Source organism: Gavia stellata, chromosome 6, assembly GCF_030936135.1.
Source record: "Gavia stellata isolate bGavSte3 chromosome 6, bGavSte3.hap2, whole genome shotgun sequence".
NCBI classification, from domain to species: Eukaryota; Metazoa; Chordata; class Aves; order Gaviiformes; family Gaviidae; genus Gavia; species Gavia stellata.
In genome coordinates, this window is record NC_082599.1 from 37,647,701 (window position 1) to 37,668,989 (window position 21,289).

At 51.3% G+C, this 21,289-nt stretch overlaps 3 protein-coding genes across 3 annotated transcripts; all 3 read right to left on the minus strand.

Annotated features, from left to right (window-relative positions):
- Positions 1–116: 116 nt before the first annotated feature.
- Positions 117–1,838, minus strand: HOXA7 (homeobox A7). The gene is made up of 2 exons (XM_059818321.1): positions 1,463–1,838; positions 117–400 (listed from the first exon to the last, which is right to left on the minus strand). The coding sequence occupies exons 1-2, from the start codon at positions 1,836–1,838 to the stop codon at positions 117–119; spliced, it is 660 nt and encodes a 219-aa protein (XP_059674304.1).
- Positions 1,839–8,800: 6,962 nt separating this feature from the next.
- On the minus strand, positions 8,801–10,724 carry HOXA9 (homeobox A9). The gene is made up of 2 exons (XM_059818543.1): positions 10,178–10,724; positions 8,801–9,039 (listed from the first exon to the last, which is right to left on the minus strand). Exons 1-2 carry the CDS (start codon positions 10,722–10,724, stop codon positions 8,801–8,803), a joined length of 786 nt encoding a protein of 261 aa, XP_059674526.1.
- A 6,595-nt stretch (positions 10,725–17,319) lies between these two features.
- On the minus strand, positions 17,320–19,827 carry HOXA10 (homeobox A10). The gene is made up of 2 exons (XM_059818592.1): positions 19,014–19,827; positions 17,320–17,594 (listed from the first exon to the last, which is right to left on the minus strand). The coding sequence occupies exons 1-2, from the start codon at positions 19,825–19,827 to the stop codon at positions 17,320–17,322; spliced, it is 1,089 nt and encodes a 362-aa protein (XP_059674575.1).
- Positions 19,828–21,289: the final 1,462 nt, after the last annotated feature.

The window sequence follows — 21,289 nt, forward strand, 5'->3', positions numbered from 1 at the left end:
AATAAAAACAGTGAGTCTCTCTTCTTTTTTTTTTTTTTTTTTTCCTTTAAAGGGAGCTTTTCCAACTGTCATGTGCATACATTATACTAAGAGATAGCTTCCTCGACTGGGACTCCTTAGTCCTCCTCCTCTTCGTCTTCTTCCACTTTCTCGACAGAGGCTGCTGCTGACGTGGGCTCGTTGGGAGCCGGGGTGCTGGAGCTCTCTTCCTTGTGCTCCTTCTTCCACTTCATCCTCCGGTTTTGGAACCAGATTTTGATCTGCCTCTCCGTCAGGCAGAGGGCATGGGCGATCTCTATCCTCCGCCGCCGAGTCAGATAACGATTGAAGTGGAATTCCTTCTCCAGCTCCAGGGTCTGGTAGCGGGTGTAGGTCTGGCGCCCTCGCTTCCTATCTGGACCTGAAAGCAGGCACACACGGCCAGGAGTTAGGCAAGAAGAGAGGTGGAAAGTTTTCTCTTTTTACTTTTTTTTTTTCCCCTTACCATTATTATTTTTAAAATAAACACATAAGCAAACAAACAAAAAGCGGCCGAGCGAGAGTGAATGATCCCCTTCTCCCACTCCCACCCGCCCCCCCACTTTGCCCTAACAAAGACGTTTCAGCCGCACGACCTGCCCTGCTCAGGCAGGGCAAAAATTAAGTTGCTCGAGACCTAGAAAAAGTGGAGAGAAAGCATTCAGGAGGGGAGGTGGGGGAGGAAATTGCTTTTGGGAGGAGGAACTTTTCCCCCCAGGCGATGTATTTCCCTAAAACCTTCCAGACTTTCGCGTTTCGCAAGGGGAAATAAAAAGCTGGAAGGCTGGGCTGTATTTATTTTATTTTAATGTCGGGGGCTTCCTCCACCCCCCCACCCCACCCCACCCCACCCCGCCTGGATCGTAAACAATACATCGCATTTAGCTCCAGAAGAGAGGTCTCCTTTTTCACACACTCTCGCCCCCAGCCCCCCCCCCCCCCCCCGCCCCGTTTTCCTGTTTAGTACATTTCTATAGATCCTTATCTCCGTGGAAAGGGCAGGGGGGACGAGAGTGGCACGTCTCGACAACGTGGGCTGGCAAAGTCCTCAGCAGCCCGTCCCCCGCTCTGAACGCCCCTCTCCCCTCCGCCTTCCCCAGCGAGCGGGGTTTTTTTGCCCAACTTCGGCAGAGGGCCGGGGAGACGCTTACCCGCGGGGGCTCTGGGAGCCCGCAGCCAACTCTCCACATCTCTATAGCAAACAGCGCAAATCAACTCAATGCTAAAATTCCATAGCAAATGGAGTTAAATAAATTTACGAGGCTAGAACCCATTAATTGGGCAATAAAAAGTTTTATGATACTCATTTACATACAATGCCACGGGCTTTCTACGCAATGGCGCCTCGGCTATAATTAAAACCATAAAGGCTGTGCTGACAGTAATTCTGGCGACACGCTTTGCCTGGCTGCCACGGCTCCGAGCCCTCTCCGCTTGCCCCTACCTGAAGACCTCATCCAGGGGTATATCCGGAAATTAGGCTCAGCCTGGTTGTGCAGGTTGCTTTCCTCCGCTTTCTCACAGCTGGGTTTGGTTAGCTCATTGCAGAGGACGGGAATGTTCTGATCAAAAGAGGAACAATGCAGGTTGTAGGCATCAGAGCCCAGGCTGTATCCGGAAGAGAACGGGCTTTGATATATGGTACTGTTCACATTGTACAAGCCGGGCATGGAGGAGGCGAAGGCACCCGCGCCTGGTCCATAGCCGCTTCTCTGGGAGTTGCTTGCAAAGGAGCAAGAAGTAGGCTCTGCATTTTGGAAAAGAGAAGCCCCCGCCGTATATTTGCTAAAAAGCGCATTCACATAATACGAAGAGCTCATAATTTTGACCTGTGATTTGTTGTCCGGCAGGCTTCAGTGTCGGTTTTACGAGGTAGCGTGATATATGATAACATTACACCCCCAGATTTACACCAAACCCCATTTTCTTTTGGACTGAGCTGCCGCGAGCACGTGACCGGTCATATGACGCCGCCCGCCAATCCCCGCCCGCCTCACAGGTGGTGCCGGCCGCGGCCCGCCGGTGCCCGGCCATGGACGGGCCGGGGACGCCGCCGCCGCCGCCGCCGCCGCCGCGCCCGGCAGCGCCCTCCAGCCGCCACCGCCCCCTCGCCCCCCGACGGCGCCGCTGCGCAGGGGGGGCGCTCGGCCCCCCGGGGAGACACGCACGCGCCCCCCCCCCCCCCCCGTCGTCGTCCTTTAGACGGACCAGGGCGGTGTTGCGAAAAATCAAATCACATCAAATATAAACTTTAACGTCGTCACCCTCGCGGTGCTTTCCCGCAAGGAAAATAAGCGGGGGGGGTAACCCCGCAGCGGGGTTTATGGGGGTAACCCCCGGCCCCGCCGCGCCCGGCCCCCGCCGCACCGCCGCCGGCCCCGAGGGGCTGCCCCGAGCCTTGAAAATCGAGGCGCCCCCCTGGAGTGAGCCCCGCCGGTTTACCCCCTAGGAAAAAACCACGGTCACTCTCCCGGGGGGGAAAAAAAAAAAAAAAATCAAAGAAGAGGAAAAAAAAATGCGAGGACTCAACTTTCTAAACGCCTTAAATGAAAAAGAAAAAAAAGCCCCACGAACCGAAATAACCCAAAACCTCCGGAGCTGAAGAAATCGCCTCCAAATGGCTTCAAATCTCAGCCGCCTCTTTAACGCCCCTTTTACCTTTCCGTCCGACATACCTTACAGTCCTAAGCTGCAGTGGTACGCTCAGATGACGGGGAGTGTTGCTGCCTTTCTAAACACTGGGCTCCCCAACAATGCGAATGGCTCTCCATTGAGGATGCTGCACCCTGCCCTTCCTTTAAACGGATCGTAAAATGAGTTTCCTTCCCTCAGACAGGGAGTCCTGGTAAAGACAGCTTTTACTGCCTGCCTGTATTGCACATCATAAACTGGAAGGAGCACAATGGAATTGCCCCGGAAATTCTCCTTTCAATTATAGTTTGGTGCCCCGTGTACAAAGACTTTCTCACCAGTTAAAATTGTTCTTGGCGATATTTCGCACGGACCCTAAACTTCACGTTTTGTAAACGTGGGACACCCTCTCCCCACACACGCCTCCAACACACACGCACGCACGCACCCTTTGGGACTCTTTATGCGCGGTTATTGCAGCCCCATGAGTATAGCTTACTGACAGAAGCAAGTAAATTCTCTAAAGCCAAGATCCCTGAGATGTTGGTGCTTCAGAGCATGCAAATGTGGCGGCTGTATGTAGATATTTGCCAAGTGTTAAGTGCGTGAAAACGCAGTTGTTATTCGCAGGCGTAAGGGAGAAGCTGGCGAAAGAGCCCCCTTCGGTTATTTCTTCCAATTCGCCGATATTAGACAATATCCCTGCGGTCGCAATCGCGATGTGGGAACACGCCGGCGGAAGAGGCTGCTGGAAAGGAATAAAGGCCCAAGAAGTTAAACGAATGCGAAGCAAACAAGACGACGACTAAGAAGATCAAAGAGGCTGAAGTAGATGACATTAGACCAATAAATTGCTCCTCTGGTGACAACACACCAAGATGCAAGAAGAAAGAAACAGCAAATATAACCAATGTCTAGACTTAAATATGGATAACGTAGGACCGAACAGATCAGCTGGGTGGTTGTATTTCGAGCTCTCTGATTCCGTACAATTTGCACGTTTATGTATTTTTATTGGCGTGCGTATGTTTACTGCCGCCACCTTTTTTTTATATTTTGCTCTCAGCTTTTTTTCCTGCCGACCCTTAAGATTTCTCAAAAAGTCTTCACTGAATAAATCTTAAAAAAAACCCCAGACACGGGCCCCCGCCACCTTATTTACTAGACACACACACACACCCCGCCCCGCGTGTTAGGCATAACGCTGCCTCTGAAACAGCCTCTGAAATCTCTCGTTTTGTCGCACACAAAACCAGGCTGGATCCCCGCGCCTGAAAACGCACTTTTCATTTGAATTTATTTTTTCCAGTCGAGGAAGCGACAAGCGAGGGCAGATTGCAAGGTTTCGGTCACCGCAATATTCTCACGCGTTTTAAAAATAATCCTCTAGGCGGGATTAATTGTATTTCTTTTTCTTTTCGTGTGAGCTCCTGACTACCCCTCTTCGCCTTCTGAGCTTTTCCGGGAAGTAAAAAGTAGTGATAAAACGGTGCTCATAAGTTATAAGCGACCTGGGAGCACTACATGATTATGGCTTCTGTATTAAGCAGTATCTTGATGTGGTTCATACTAGGGAGGATTTTGTTGTTTTGGAATCTGTTCTCGCAGTAATTTATCCACGATTATAATGGAGCGTACTGTGCCAAGTTACTACTTAGTATGACGATGCATAAACACTCTTTAATTTCAATATAATTTTACTGCCCAAGGAAAAAAATGATTACTCATAATAAGTTTAGCAATGCCATTGTAGACAAACATTTGATAGGAAGGCTCTTGTTAGAAAGCAGGGAGTGGCTGTTACTCTTTATGCCTAGAAAGAATTACATCTTTGAAACAGTGCGGGGGAAAAATAGCTCAGTGCTCACATTCCTTCCCGTTGCTGAATTTCGATATCAAGAGATTGGCTTTGATTTGAGGAAATGTAAATAAAACGCACAGAAAGTAGTTCTGTTACGGAGTAATAGGCAGCCATTTGTGTACTTGTCTGGCTTTAACTCGAAAAGCACAACGTTCATACTTCAGCCCCCATTCTATGCTTCCTTTCCTGCTGCCTTTATTTGCCTTCCAATTACTTTTCCCCCCTCTCTTTTGGCAGCTGCCGTCCGAAAATACTCCGCAATTCCCCACTAAGCCTCATTCTCAAGATGCGAAAGCCAACAGAAGCAAAACGGAAAAAAAAAAATAAATACGAAAACGACTCGAAGAAATCAAAATAGAAGGCGAGAAGAAGTTAGGAATGACTTTGAGAGACACGTCAAGTTTGCAGAGCATCAGCCTGCTCGCATCTGTATCAAATAATTACATCGGGTCCCACAGAGCTGAAATTGCTGGGGACACAGGCAGGGCTTTTTATTTGTATCAAAGACGGCTGTTGAGGAATTTCACTCGCCGGTAAATAATTTCCAAAAGGAGAGGTTTGCGGCGCTGCCGTTCCCCCGCGCGGCTGCGTCTCCGGCTACGCGGGGCGGAGAAGGGCGCTGGAAAACCCGCCGCTTCGCCCCCGCTCCGAGGGTGAATGAAGCTCTTCGGGGGCTCTCCTCCCCGGCTGATGCGGGGAGAGCCTCTTCCATCCTGCCCGAACCCTTCCATTGCCCCTGTCTCCAAGTATTTCATTTCTCGCCAGCCCTGCGGGAGGTCAGGACACCCTGTTTGCAGGCTCAGAGCTTCGCCAGAGAAGGGCGAAGGGCTGGGGCAAGGGAAAGAGGAGCTGGCACTTCGGTGCCAGGGCTCCACCCGCCTCTGTGGGCTACTAGGAAATGCCTCGGTGTTTCGAGGATAATACATGTCCTGGTGCAGAGCAACCTTCACTTTTGCCGCCAGAGCAGCGAGCGTGGCCAGGCGGTAAATGCCACCCGAACCGCGCCCGGCGTCCGCGGGGCGTCCGGCACCGTACTCCCGGGGTAAGGGGGAAAAAGCCCACCCCAATCCTGTCGGCCTTTGTTAAAACCAAGCCCGCCGTTCCAACCCCAGTTATGCTCCCATATAGTCGACATTTTAGGAGCTTTCGGGGAGGCGGCCGAGCGCTTGATGGCGGGCGCGCGGGCGGGCGCTCTTTCGCGAGCTCACAGCGCCACCTGCCGCCGCCCGGCCGCCACCGCCGCCGCCGCCCGCCGCCCCGCCGCGCCGGCCCCGCGGAGCCAGCGCCTCTGCCCGCCAGCGCACGGGAAGATAAATGTCCACCTCCCAGCCTGGATTTAAGCAGGGGAAGGCCAATAAAAGGTTGTTATTTCCGCTCTCCCGCTTTATCTAAAACAGCCAGACAAAACAAATGAAAAGGCTTTTGTAGAAAATCTTAATTGTGGCTGGACAGTTGTAAACTCATTAAGAGCCGAATTCCAGACAGTTTGCAGACCCGTCATTTATTACACACTCTTAATGCCGATTCTTTGAAGTTGCCTCTGTCTGCAACAACAGAGGGCGTCCCAGCATCCCCAAATACTGGCTCAGGGATCAATTAGGGGCTTTTTGTGTGTGTGCACACCAGAACGAGCTCCCTTTTGCTAATTAGAACTCATCAAATCTCACCCCGGATTTCTTTCCCCTTTTTTTTTTTTTTTTTTTTTTTTTTTAAGGTGAAGCCGAAAGCATTTTTCTTTCTCCCGCAGTTCTGCACATCTGCAAACTTCTTGCCGGGTCCCTAAGTTTTGTCTTCAGCCCTGCAGCGTTTTACACCCCATAAACGGTTACAGCAGTCATTTTCTTTTATTGCACTGTATGGCTCTGAATTTTCCTAACAACAACTTCTGCCAAGACCATAACTGTGTTCCGTCTTGTTTTGCTTTACGTACATATATACACGTAAGTGTACGTCCGTAAAAGAAGCAGCCTTTTCTTGTTATTCGACATATTTGCAAATGAGGGTCGGTGCGGCGCAGAAGTGTGCTGCGGCTCATGTTATGGAGGACATCTACTCTCAGCAGTAAGATGTCGGCCCCAAACAAGGGTAAATTTCAGCAAGCCCACAGACTTCGCTATTTTCTTTTGTTGCGGAGCTTGGTTTGGCTTGGGGCGGCGGGGGAGGGGTGGGTGCAATGGGGGTGTGTGTGGAAATCTTCCACTCCAAAGAAAGCTTCTTTCTGTTTTTTAAAATAAATCCTATTTTGTCTTCTCCGCTCTAGCCTGCTGCCAGCCCAGCTCTTTCCTTCAGTTAAATCGGGAGTAAAATTGACAGCATAAATTCTACCATAATTGTCAGTAAAATTTTATCCGTATCTATGTCTCTCTCTACACACACATATAATCCGAGGCGCTAGTAAAATGCAAGGGGTTGTTTTTATTTGCCACCGGGCATTTAAAAGGGAGGCAAAAAATCCCAAACGTGAAGGCAAGGGAAGCAAAAAAATGGGTGACGTTCGAAATAACATACTTTGCATGGGCGATTATCCCTAGAAGGGAATTTAAAATGAACGCGCTGGTAAGGCGAGCCTTCCCACAGAGCTTGTGGAAGCACTCTTAGTGCTGGACATTTTCTGGTACAGGCTAATTAAACACCTCAGCTTAAATGTCGCTGTCTGAGCTGATTTGCATTATTGTCCGCACTGAAGAACGTCGGACATTTTGGTTTGGTCCCACATCCCCCCGCCCCGCCCGGCGAATTTATTAAAACCGCGTTACCTCGGGACGGTGCCCCCGCTGCCATCCGAAGGGGCTCCCTCCTCGCACTGCTCCGCGCCAGCTTTCCCGGGCACGTCCGGGCGGGGGGAGCCGTGCCTCCTGCCAGCGAAGCAGTGGCATTTAGGACCTGAATCAGCTCATTCAGGACGAAAATAAGCCCGATTTTTCATCACCTGGGGGCTGCGTTTATGGACCCGTGGGTTTGCCTTGGCTCAGAAATAACACTACCGCTCGCCTCGCCTCCGCAGCTGCCCTAGCCCTGCCACGTCTGCTGGTGAGATTCGGTGTGCCGTGGAAGAACCCCTCCTTAAAAATCTCGAAACATCACAAAATAGAAAAGAATCAATATATTTTATTTGGCAAAAAGTTAAATATCATTTCAACACAACGATTTGGTCAGTAGGCCATGAGGTAACTATTTCAAAATAGACAGTGTACGTTCTGCATCAACATAACTTCCCAGATTTATTTTTTTAAATCGATACAAATTTACAATAACCAAATGTAGGTTTTTATAGCGTATAATTTATTATCAATAAAATTAACCTTCATTACAATAACCATCAAATCATTCGATTAAAATTAAAACGTAAACCATAGGTAGTTACCCTTTTCACATATACGTATAGCTCCGAAATCTGATAACTGCTCACTGGTGCAAAAACAATATTTAAGCTAGTCTGTTTATTTACTTTTTTAATATATAGATTATATATACAACCGACAAAGACAGTACTATATATATATCAACTGTGCATACTAAAATGACTTGCTTCAATATTTTGAGAACCGTAATTCCCAGACATCCCGGACAAAGTTTTTTCTACTTTTTTTTTTTTTTTTTTTTTTTTTTGCGTTGGGATATATATAATATATATATTTTACAATCAAAGGTTAACTGTCTAATTATACAGAAAAGACTTCATACACTACAGAGCTATACTCTATGCAATTTTTATAATAAACAACCTGAGTTCAAATTGAATTCTAGCTTACACCATTACATCCGGTACAGCACCCAAGCACATAAATTGAGTCACAAACATAATTACCACAATAAAACACAGTGTTCAAGTATTAGAGCAGAGATCTCTCTGCCGCGCAAAGAGCGAATAAAATTAACTACGTAGACTAAACTATACAGTCCGTAAATAGTTGTGCATTATGAAAAGGTAGTTTTTTTCTTTTTTCTTTTTTTTTTTTTTCTTTCCGTAAGTGAAGAAACAGGTAGATTTATACAAGCCAGCTAAACAGCCTTTTCGTGCTAATGCCCCCTTTTTCTTTCCTATTAGAAAATTAAAAGTCTTACTGTACCTCTCCTGGCAAACTGGCCTCTGTGACAATCAAGGTACAATCACAATCAGAATTTGCCAAGGGAAAAAAATGAGGCCTGGACCCAGACGCATTGCATGGCAGGGATCGAGGGGAGGAATTTTTTTTTATTTTGCTTTTATCTTTTTTCTTTTTTTTTTTATTTTGTTTTTTTGTTTGTTTGTTTACTTTATGCATTTTCAATTTAACCCGCGTGTCGCCATCATTCGTCCTTCGCTCGATCTTTGTTGATTTTCTTCATTTTCATCCTCCTGTTCTGAAACCAGATTTTCACTTGTCTCTCAGTTAAATTGAGGAGTCTGGCCACCTCGTATCTACGGTCCCTAGTGAGATACATATTGAACAGAAACTCCTTCTCCAGTTCCAGCGTCTGATGCTTGGTGTAAGGGCACCGCTTTTTCCTGGTGGACCTTGCGTGGAGCCAGTTTGCAGCTGGATTATCTACAACGAAAACAACAGGAGAAGTTCAGGCTCGGGGCGGGTGGGGGGGGAAGGGGCTGGGGAGGGAGACCCACGCAGGACCAGCCGCGTAGGTGTCCCGATATTGGGGTTTAGGACGTGGCTCTGATTTCCCCAGGCACAGAGGATGGTGAGGCACAATGGACTCCAAAACACAGACACATGGAGAGGTCACACGCAACCACACGCGGCAAAGCCCCGCCGCCCCCGCCTCCCCTCGCCTTTTTTATTGTTTGTAGGATGCAATTTTAAAATACTCTTTCTCCTCCTCTCTCTCTCTCTCTCTCTCTCTCTCTCTGCTGGCTCCCTCCCTCCTTCCCGGCCTCCCCGCACACCCCAACCCCCACCCCCCCAAACTGCCAGCCCGGGGAGTGACCAGCCAGCCCAACATGTCATCGAAATTGTTTCACTTTTTAATTTCGACCTTCTCCCGTGTCATCACTGGCAAGACCCAGGGAGCTGGCGAGTCAGTCTACAGCCGGCATGTTTAAAACCTCGCCCGCTTAGGACCCTTATTCGCACGGCGTTAATCGCGACAGCAGTCCCGAGGCGCTCTGCCACCAGTCCCGCAGCCCTGGGAGCATCCAGCCCGGGGTTTTCCACCGAGGAGACGAAGCGGGGAGGGGGGGGGGAACCAAGTCAACGGCGAGGTTTCTGCTCCCAGCCCCGCAATAGCCGCCCCGGCCTGCGAGCCGCCGTCTCAAAAAGATCAGATTCACATCCAATGCTCTCCAGGCACCCTCTCCCCGGCGTTTGCCCACGCCCGGGAGCGCGGCGGGGCGGGAGGATGCGAGCACGTCCTGCGGCGCTTGCTGGGGTGGCTGGGGCGGGGGTGGGCGGCTTTTGCCTCTCCTTTTTTTTTTTGTGTTTAGGTTGCAGTTGCAGGGTGGGTTTTTGTTTTCCTTTCAGCCTGGAAAGCCCGCGCCGTCCTAGATCCCGTTGGAGCCTGCGAAAGGCAGCAGCGCCGGCTTTTGCAGATCGCAGACCCCGGCGAGCTGGAGCGGCGGCGGCGGCGGCGGCGGCAGCCGGTGCTCGGCCGCGTCATTAGCCCCAGCGCCTCGACACCGCCCCGCGGCCGGCGCAGCGCCCTGAAGTCCATTACCCCGGCAGTCCCACTTACTTGGATCGATCTGCGGTTTCTCTCCGTTTGCCTCACTTTCTCCATTGCTTTCAGAGAATGCGCCTTCGTGGCTTTGCTTATCCCTATCAACTGGAGGAGAACCACAAGCATAATCAGAGAGAGACAAAGTGTGAGTGTCAAACGTGGTACAGTCAGCCCTTCTGGCCGCCAGCGGTTCAGGTTTAATGCCGTAATGCCTGCTGGTAGGTAACGCGGGGAAAGACAAGGAGCCCGGCACAGGCTCAAGCCACGAACGCATGTACCTGCCGTCGGGCGGTGCCACGGGCGCCTGGTGGTGCGCGTAGGGGTGGTAGACGGCGGGGACGCCGCTGGCGCCGGCGGGGTGCGCGGGGCTCCAGGGGGGGCCGAAGACGGGCGCCTTGGGCTGGAAGCTGCAGGGGGCCAGCTCGGGGTGCTCGGCCAGCGCCGCCGGCCGCGGCGGCGGCCCCAGCGGGGCGGGGGCGTAGCGGGGCGCCGCCAGCTCGTCCCCCTCCGGCACCAGGAAGGAGTCCACGTAGTAATTGCTGAGGGTCCCGGGAGCCGACATGGCGGGCGCGGGCGGCGGACCCGCCGCGGTTCGGGGCTGCGGGTTTCACGTAACAACTTGGTGCTGGCGGAGAAGTAGAGTCAGTAATAAGTTGAGGGCAGCCCGGGCGCCCATTGGCTGCCCCGGTCACGTGGCGGGGGAGCAGAACAATAAAGTATAAATCAGTCCGCGGGCTATTAATGGGTCAGTGTTTTCCAGCCATAATTTTTATAGCGAGGCCATATGTTTTTATGCAAAGGGATATTGGAGTTATACGGCGGGGCTTGTTTTAATTGCGGCCAACTGAGATTAAAAGATCAGATTCCGTATTACAGCCCCCCCTTCCCTCTTTCCCTCTCTCTCTCTCTCCTTTCTCTCTCTCTTTTTTTTTTTTTTTCGTTTAAGCGGACTATTTTATATCATAATTAATCATCCCATCAGTGGGTCTTGTTCCCCGCGACAGAAAAAAAAAAAAAAAAAAACCAAAAAAAACACACACCACGCTTGTGATCGGAGACCCTCACATAAAATTATACAATAATTGAAGCAATAAAAAAAGCAAAATAGCAGTTGCGGTATACTGTATTTAAATATATATTTATTATATTTCATAAGGAGTTATTGTTTCGGGAGCCACCGGGTTGTTATTAAGTCAGTAACTACGAGCACGCTCATTTGCATCGCTGTGTTTCACAGCAGTAAAAATTTACGAGTGCTTGGAAAGGTTAAATTATACTATTGTGTTTAGTTTGGGAATCCACTGTAAATAATACCGTTCCACTCGGCTCGGAGCTGGCAGCGGAAAGTCAAATTCAACGTATCCCCTTTCCCAAACTGCGCCGCCGGGCCGGCCCTCCCCGCCCGGCCGGAGGAGGACCGGGGCAGGCGCTGGCTCGGTGTTCAGGCTGGCCCGCACCAAACTGCACTTCACCACCACCCCACCCCGCCGGGCAGAGCGCGGCAGTGACCGAAACACCCTCCTCGGCCGCACCGCCGCACCGCCGCGCCTGCCCGCCCCTGCCCTTGGACGGGGCCGCGGCCGCCGGGGATCCCCTCGCCAGGCCGGGGAGAGGAGCCGGGGCCGGGCGGCGCGGCGGCGGCCGGAGCGGAGCGGAGCCGCTGTCCTGGCCGGGCGGGAAGGAGCGAGGGCAGAGCCGGGCAGCGGTATCTATCCCGACGATTAATCCTTTATGCAGGGAAGCAGCGGGGGGAAAGGGGAGGAAAAGCCCCGTCTCCCCGCCGCCGAAAGGCACCCTGCTTCTCGGGGCGGCTATCAAAGGGGCGCTCGCATTCTGCTGAATCAAATTTATGGGCAAATATAGTTATTTATTTGCTGGCACCTCCTTTGACTGCAGGACACACGCTAGCGGCGTCGGAAGCCGAGCGGAGGGTTACAGTCCTCCGCAGGAGGAGGGGAGGGTGCGCGGGGGGAAAGCAAGAGGCGGCCAGATCCAAGTCCAGTGTTAGGAATTAAAGTCGTGGCCGAGCGCTTCGCAAATATGCCTGGGGCTCCCCGATTTTTCTCCGGCGGACACTCACCCTGCTTATCCCCGTGGTTGGGGAAGGAGCGCGGTCAATGGGATGCAGGGGGCACAAAAAAATCTCCGCGAGAGGCTCAATTTACTCGAAATATCTTTTATTGAAAATAGAGCCCAGCAAATGGTAGGGACGGCTGAGTAATAATTAAAATCACATGTAAATATTGTGCATGCGAAAGTGTGGTTCTAATTAGTTTTTCATCGCTATGTGGGCTGTCTCTCTCCCGCTCTCTCTCCCCCTCTCTCCTCCTCTCTTTCTTTTTTCTTTTCATGTCTTCCCAACAGTTTAATCCGAAATCTTACAGTGATCCTATTTTAACAGCGCTCTCTCCCCCCATTCGGGATCACAAAGGCCCATAATGAAACTATTATCCCCCATTAGAGTTCGAAAATTACGGAACAGTTGCAAGATCTCCACAAACAAGGAGCCCCTTATTTTCTAACAATTTAAAAAATGCAAATAAAGCTCTCCTCTGCGATTTTTTGTGGCCATTGTATAGACACGCCGTAATAGAAAAAAATAATTGTATTTCTTTCCTGGAAAGACGGAACTCGACGTCATTTGTATTTATTATTAAGAGTCAGCTGTGGTGAAATGTGATTGTAGAACTTCCTTTTTCCATTGAGAAAAAATAATGTTAGCTGCAGGAGTCCTGGATGTTTATATTCGAATTTGGGTTCTCAACTTGCAGCGGGTTTCATTTTTTGGTTCCTCACCAAAAATAATAGCAAATGAATAACAATAACAATAACGTTTAAAAGAACGTGCCTGCGTTTTTATTTCCCTGTAAAATTCTGCATTTGTTCACTGCCGGCATCCAGGCGGCAGGAGCGGGTGTACAGAAAGCAAGAGATAAAATACATGCGAATAACTACAGACATTATTCACGCGGTCACGTTGCTGATAATAACGCTGCAGCATTCGTCTCTCTTTTCGTCCTTTTAGACGAATTTTTCCCCAAAGTACATTCCGCACACGACCCACGAAGGCTAGCGGTGGCAGCGTGGGCTTCGTACAATTGGCGTTGCAAATTACTCAAGGTTTCGGTGGCTTACACCCTCGGAGGCAGAAGACCCCCAAACCGGGCAGAAATAGACGTTCACATCAAATTGCGATATGAAATCGGAATTCCCTGGAACGAAGCACCGCTGGAGCGATCGTGCCTGAAGAAAAATACTCCCTGCCCTCCACCCCGGCGTAATCAAATTAGCAAAGCTCCCATTCCGCTAGCTCTTACCCCCGGCTGCAACAGAAAGGACCCCGTCGGTTTTTAAGCAAGGGGCATCTGCAAGCGCTGCTGCTGCACTAGCCACGCACCGCGGAGGCGCGGAGTGTGCGCGGGCGCGGGGCAGGAATCAGCGGGCGCTGGCAATCTCTCCTGAACGGGAAGTTCAGGATCGCCTTTCCCCAGGGCTTCCTGCCACTGCAAACCTCTCTCACGGAATCACCGGTGCTACGAATGCACGGAGGTGTTTTGGCACAGCGGAGAGAAAAAATGATTCAGAATTTGGGAGAAGCAGTCCAACATCAGGATGATGCGATTCAAATGGGAAATAAAGGGCAGGGGCAAACACCGTACAGGCACGCACAGACATAGACACTGTAAATACACTCCCCGTATGTGCACAGACCCAGCAGACAGCCCGTCAGACGCACAGTGCGTGTAGGGGCAGCCGCAGCACTTAAATTTGACTGCTGTGTAGAGCTCTGCTCCTGCCCCAGCCGAGGACGTCTCCTTCTCTAAGGAACCGGCTAGGGCGGGTCTAGCTAAAATCCGCTATCCAAACTCCTCTGAGTTCCTGCAGCCCAGCCGGGAGTTTCGAAAAACTTTGTAGGGTTTTTTTAATTATTATTTTTAGGCTGTGATCACCGTCACTAAAAAAAAAAAAAAAAAAATTGAAATAAACCCCCAACGGGTGAGTTTTCTGCCCTTTCCCCTGCCTGCCTTCCCGCTGCTGAGGGTGCCCCGCTCCGCTGCCGTGCCGGCGCTGGCTGCCGGGCGGAGGGCCCGGCGGGAGGCCGCCCCTGCCCGCGGTCGCGGCTGCGGACACAAAAGGCGGCGGTGGCGGCGGCGGCGGCGGGCCCGGAGAGGTCGCTGTTGCCCGTTCCGCCGCCGCGGAGAACGGCCGCGCCCGCGCCGCAATCGTGATCGTAACCGAGGCCTTGCGGGCCGCGGGGCAGCCAGCGCCCCCGGGCAGCCCCGGGGGAGCGGGCCCGACGGGCGGCGGCGCGGGGCCGGAGGAGCCCTGCCACAGGCCCCGGCGGGCACCAGCCGCCCCCCCCGGAGGGTGAGAGCCGCCGGCGGGGCCAGGCACGGCCGCCGAGGGTGGGGTCCGCCCGGCCGCGGGCCCTGCGCTCCGGGGCCTTGTTTGTGATGGTGCGCGGAGCGGGGCCGGCAGACTTGATCTCGCCCCATCCCCTCCCCCAGGCAGCCTTCTGGGTCTCTGTTTTTTAATAAATCCAGACAGAAAAATAAAACCACCACCCCCACCACCCTCCGCCCCCCGAGCTCGACCCACGCCGAGCAGAATGCAAAAACGCACCTGACCTTGAATGCAGCCTACGAGATATATTAAAATCCCGCAAGCAGGCAGGGACTCGCTTAGGAGCTATCTAACCTTGAAGAACTTGTCAAGCTTCCCCCCTCGGCTGTCGTGTTTATCTGAGGAATCAAAGGAGGCTCCGTTGCAGATGGGGAACAATGGCATTGGGACTTGACGCCTACAGATCACTTCAGCGCTAAGATTTCTTCGGGCAGAAAGGACCCTCGCACCAAGCATACCTGGTGATGATATCAACTGAAGTAATTAAGGCAGTTTCGTGCTGTAGAGAGGAAGGTGGAGCCCCAACAACATGAAACTACCTAAACCACAGAGCAGTTCTCAGGCGCTAATTATTACTTTCCCCATTGCCGTGGTCTTTAACGCAAGGATCCCGCTACGAAAATAAAACCAGAAACGTGACTAAAACATCCCTCTCGCCCGCCCGCCCGCCCGCCCCGCCGGCGCCCCTCCGCGCCCCCCGGCCGGCCTCGGGTGGGTTAATGAAAACAAGAGAGAAATATAATAACAACCTCCCCCACGGGCAGCTTTCGCCTCTCCATGCAGATGCAATCGGGAAGAAAAAGGCCGTGCACGACAGTGTTACATCATGAAAAGCTAACGGCTCCCAGTGAGCCCGGGTTCAAAGTCTGTCCCCCCTCCTCCCGGCATACGCATACCCTGCAAGGAAGCATTAGCTGTCGTTCTTCTCTCAGCCCTCCTTTTGCCTTCCCTTTGTGCGAGACTCTGTTAGCTAAACATGCAGCCAGGAAGGGAGGATGCAAAAAAGCAGCATGGGGGAAATAAGCTCGTCCACATGCAGCCAGGTAGGGAATAGCCTTGTCCGGCGGGGCCCGCTGGCAGGGAGGCGAGGCTGATGTCCCCCCCTCCCCATGCGCTCACCTTTACGATTTCTTCTCAGCCCTGAGATAAAGCTAGAATTTTGTCACCGTCCTCTGGAGTTAAAGATCTCCACACACTTGTAGGTGTTTGATTAAAAAAAAAAAAAAATCGTTTCCCTACCCTCAAGAAATAGTAATTTGCTTCCTCAGTCTATGCAGCTCCTCAGTCAACTGAAACCACTCGTTCAAGACAGCAACAATCCAGATATACTAGCAAGTCATAAAACTGAACAAAAGCCGACAAACCTTAGAGCACCATCGCTATATGGCCCAGACAAATTACGACCGTCTAGGTAATATTTAAATAGATTCCTAAAGTAATTGCAGGGGGTTTAGGCAACTATTCCTGTTGTAAAAGTTCTCGAAGACATAAAGTAGAACCTGAGGATAAACAGTCACAAAAAGAGGTAAAATTAAAAGGATTCATTCCACGGTTTTTTATTCTTCTATGAGAACATAAACATCGTCTTTTTCACGCACAGCAGCATTACAATATTAATTTATTCCGATTTAAGGTAAGAACTAGATATAGCTAGAACTAACATTTATAATAACGATAGAATGCATTTGCTTAAAACAGTATCGGCATTTTAATAATAATAGACATTTATACATATCTGTATTTATAGTTTTTCCCCTGCTTTTTTTTTTTTAATTATTTTTTCACCTATATGTTTGACCCTTTAATGCATGTAACTTCACAGTATAAAGGAAGACGAACATATTCTCCCTCGCAATCTCAAACTCTGGCTCAGAAAGTCCTTCTGATGTTCAGGATATATACTTTTCAGTGAAATTAGTGAGGAAAAAGTGAATACTTTCTTCTCAAGGGGGAATTTCTGTGTGCTTGTCATGCGTTACCAATGGTAACGTTATTTATAGACAAAAAAATCACTAATTCCACATATTTAAGCAAAACTACATTAAGTAAATATCTACAACCAGAAAGAGCGAGAGAAATTCAGAGGTAAGTGTCATAATTTAGTCCATGAGCAACACGAACTCTTTCATACCTTTAAAGAGAAGAGATTTCATTTTCCTGGCCAATTTTAAAGCTGTAATACTGACTTTTAAGGTAAAGCAAAAAAAGAATCGCTTTTAACACCCGTTCCCATGAAGCCCTTTTAAAGGATGCCTGCATTTCATTATTGTAAGTCCTGCTTTTCGAAGGAAAAAGGGGGGAGGGGGGAGAAAAGGAAAACAGAGGGGGGAAAAGCTCCCAATATATAGAAGTATGGCAAGGCTTAAATAACTTCATTCTGCAGCTACTTACAGTCCAAGCTACACTGCTTATAATTTAGAAGAATGCGCCTTTAACCGAGCTTGTTTACTTTTCAAAGAGAGATATGGGGGGAAAGATATTTGCAGCTCCTGAAATGGTATATCTGTGTTTCAAAGCTTAAAGGAACAAATCGGCCCCGGGGAAGGCTGAAGGAAGCGCGGAGGTTCACGCACGGCATTTTGTGAATTAGCGTGGCTTTGGTCCGCTCCCCCCCCCCCCGCCCCCAGTAGCTCTTAAGAGGTTAAGGACATATTGAGAACGCCTAAATTCGTTAATCCATACAGGTGCGGATGACTACAGCCTAGGAAAATGATACTGGCTCTTTAAACCATAAAGATGTGTTTATAGGTTCATCAAGAGAAATTAAAGTTGGCTGTGAGCTCCCGAATCCTATTCTCTCTGTTCATTTTCTTCAGTTTCATTCTGCGGTTCTGAAACCAGATTTTAACTTGTCTGTCTGTGAGGTGGACTGTGCGGCTGATCTCTAGGCGACGCTCACGAGTCAGGTACATATTGAATAGAAACTCCTTTTCCAGCTCGAGAGTTTGATGCTTGGTATAGGGGCACCGTTTCTTTCTGCCACTTTTTGCCGTGAGCCAGTTTGCTGCATTTTCTCCTTTTGAATTGCCTAGTTTTGAGAAAGTAAAAAAAGGGACGTTACCAGCGGGTAGGAGGCAAAGAGCTGGGGGGGGGGGGGGGGGGGGGGGAGAGGGTGGAAGGAGCATCTGTGTGTGTCTGGGGAGGGGGGCTCGCTCCGCCAGCTGCGGGGAGTTGGAGTGTGGGGTGTCCTTGTGGGAACCGAGAGCTTCAAAGCGGTTTCCCAAAGGCCCTGGAGCCGGCCGGGAAAACCTGCCTCTGCTCGAAAAGCTCCGGGCAGCCTCCAGCGGGGCAGCGTGCCCCGCTGGGCAGGTCATCTCCGATCCCCCAAAACAGGCTTTTACCCCGCTCCCCCTCGGCCGCTCCGAGCCCACTGTTACTGGGGGGCGGCTTGGAGAATGGCCTGGGGTCTGATTTCCCCCCACCAGGCACCTGTTTCCAAAAAAAGCAAAGCCTGCGGATCCGAACTTTGTAAGTGTGCTCTGGAGGTGGAAAACAAGGTGAGCTGGGGAGCCGGAGCCTCCCCGCCTCCAGCCCCTGCCTTCCCGGGGAGCTTCGCCCCGGCCCTCTCTTTTTCAACTGTTTCGGGGGAAAAGAAAAAAGATATTAAAAATCCCCCGTTGCAGGGTGTTTATTCCTATCAGTGGAACCGGCTGGGAAAGAGGTAACACAGATCCCTCGATGACTCGGAGTGGTTCGTGGTTTGGGGTTGGCTCTCTAGTAGTTTTCCGCTTTCTTTTTTGTTTTGATCTTACAATTTTCCAACGGGGCGCCTGAAGGAATAACAGGGCTCCTGAAATGCGGCCGGAGAGAAGCGCCTGAAAAGTCTGCCGCCCAGGGAAGGGGAGTTATTTTTTTGCCATGGGGACCCGAAAGAGAAATAAATAAGCAAATGAATAAATAACAAGCCTGTTATCTAGTGCAGACGCTGAAGGATACTCGCGGTGCATTCATCAGTCTAATTTGATAGCAGTTCATAGATGGCACATTTCAGCGCGGCTGTTATTTCGAAAAGCATTCTGGATCGTAAAATATAACTTACCGCGTTAATAGGTTTATTTATTGGCACTGCCTATTGCTTATTTTGGATGCTTTACAAACATCTCTGTTATCTGGTAGGCACCTTCACATCACAAGGGAAAGATTGATCTTGTTTTTCTATACGTTTAAGCAGCATGCAGGCTAAAGTTGCCCGGAGCGGAGGCTCTAAGGGTTTCGAACTATAGAATGGACATTAATTTTTACGGCAACCCTATGCCCGAATATTACAAAGTTCAGAAGGTCAGTCTGAGCAGCGCTTCTTGGCAGCCCCGCGGGGCAGCTGGGATCCTCCTTTCGCATCGCGATGCCACTATCATCCTCAACTGCTTTTTTTTCCTTTTTTTTTTTTTTTTTTTCCCCTGTTAAATCACCACCACCACCATCACCATCATCATCATCATTGGCTTACCTACGGGCTCTTTCTCGGGAGAGGCTTTGCTGCTCTCTGACGGAGCTGGAGAGAGCTCCTCCGCGGTGGAAGATGAAGCCTGGGTCTCGTCCTCCCTCTGGGAGACACAGGCCAGGGGGCTGGGGGAGCGCTCCTCGTCCTCCTTCCTCCCCGCGTCCGGGACGGGAGGCAAAGATGGAGGCGTCTGGAAGCGGCCGGGGGGCTGCGGAGGGAAGGGGGCAGCCCCGGCCGGCCCCGCGCCGTAGCTCTTGGAGGTGCCATAAGCCTGGGAGAGGCGGAAGTAGCCCGGGACGGGGACCCCGCCGCCGCTGTTGGCCGGGCTGACCTCGGCGCTCAGCCGGGGGAAGGGAGCGAGGTCTGTGGCGGCCGAGCCCTTGGGGCATTTCTCTGAGTCATAGAGGCAGTAGGAGCTCTCCTCCTTAATGCTTGGAGCGAAGGAGCACGAGGTGGCCTGCTGGCTCTCCGGCTCTTCCATGCGACAGGACCGGGGGGGGTCTAGCCACACTTCCATCCCTGACACGTAGGGGTGCGAGCCGGGGACCATGCTTTGAGAAGTACCTTCATTGCGTTTGCTCAAAACGGGGAAAAGTCCGCAGCTTTGCAGCCCGTAGGACAGATCGGACGCTTGTGGCAGGTAGATACCACTGTTGGGGTAGTAGCCGCCTCCGCCTCCGCCTCCTGCTCCCGCCGCTTCCCCTCTGCCCGAGCTGATCAGGGAGTCTACCAAAAAAGAGTTTGCAGCCGGGCTCTCGGAGCATGACATTGTTGTGGAATAATTTGGCGAAGGGAGCAGATAGCCCTTTCTGGCTGACATTTCTTGTGCAAAACATGCTGAATATGATTAGAGATACCCCCGCACCACGGCAGACGCTTGCAGCCAATGGAAGCCCGGGCCTCCCCAGCAACCCCTCCCCGTCTGGTTTCGTATGCACCGAGCTGCTCTCAGGTCGACCTCTGAATTTGGGAGATAGATGTATATTAATGTGTAATATGGATTTCCATACACACAGGCGCGCACGCTTCGCCCACATGGGCGAGTGCCTGCGCCCGGGCGGCAGCCGCGCTCCCGGGAAGGGGAAGGAGCGGGCTTTGCTGGTCCCGGCTCCAAGTCTTGCTCCCCTCTTATCATACGCACCGCTATAAACCAGCCCGGCGGTCCTGATGTTTATTATACCTAGGCTGAAGCGGTGTCCAGATGAAGCTTTTACTATCACTTCTCTCTCCCCGCGGTTGGGCTTTCCGGCAGCAGCGCCTGCTCACCTCCGTGCACAGCCTATGTGTCTCACGAAATTAATAAAGCCGCGGCTCGCCTGGTGTTTTATGCTCAGGCTCTGCTCATTTTATTTGATTGTCTCGTTTTTTAAGGAATAAAAGACGTGTTATTGTTTATCACGGATCATTGGAGACCGTAAAGGGGCCTGGTGCCTCTCGCGTTAAACTACCGAGGAAGGGGGCTGCTTCCAGCCCAACATCACCGCCAGGACGCCAGGCTGGGCTTAAATTTCCTGGAGATAAAATGCTCGCTGCTGCGCTGAAGAATCTCTTAGGGAGCAATGCCACTCTGGGAGGATTGATTGTGCGGTTGCGGCTCCTAATGCTTTAGTTAACGCTGGATTCTTCCAGAGGTCTGATTACCATTTAAAATATAAAGCCAGGCATATGCCACAGAAAGAATCCAGACGCGAGCAGTTCAAATGGATCCTCGCAGGATGCTGCGCACCCTGTTTATTGATGTGTTTATATTTGGGCGATCATATTTATACCTCCCCCCTACCCCTCCATTTGGGTCATTCGCTTTCCGCCTCTTCAAAAGCACCGTATCTTTCACAAGCAATGTACTAAATAATAGAAAGAAGAGTGAGTAGATGAATCCTGAGATGCTAGACAGCCCTGTCCAGTCAATACGTAATTGTGGCGGAGATACATTGTGGCAGACGGATAGCAGACAGACAGGGACGCAGACAGAGAGACAGATAGATTTTCTAGGAATCGCTTAATGATGGCTCGCTTTCCCTTCCATCATCTCTCGCTTATGCCATTTTGCAGTCGCCGCACCGCCTGGCCAGCGGCGCTAAGGGCTCTTTAGTCCGAGGGGAGTGCGGGGCTGCCCGGCACTCGCTGCCCATCTCTGAGGCGCAGGGCTCGCTCCTCTCTCCCGCCGGCTGCCCGGGGAAGCAGCGGCCGGCGGGGCTCCCCTTCCAGCAGGGCGGGCGGCGGAGAGCGGCTGCCGGCGGCCCGGCCGTCACCGCCGTCCCCGGCCAGAGCCCGCTCCCTGG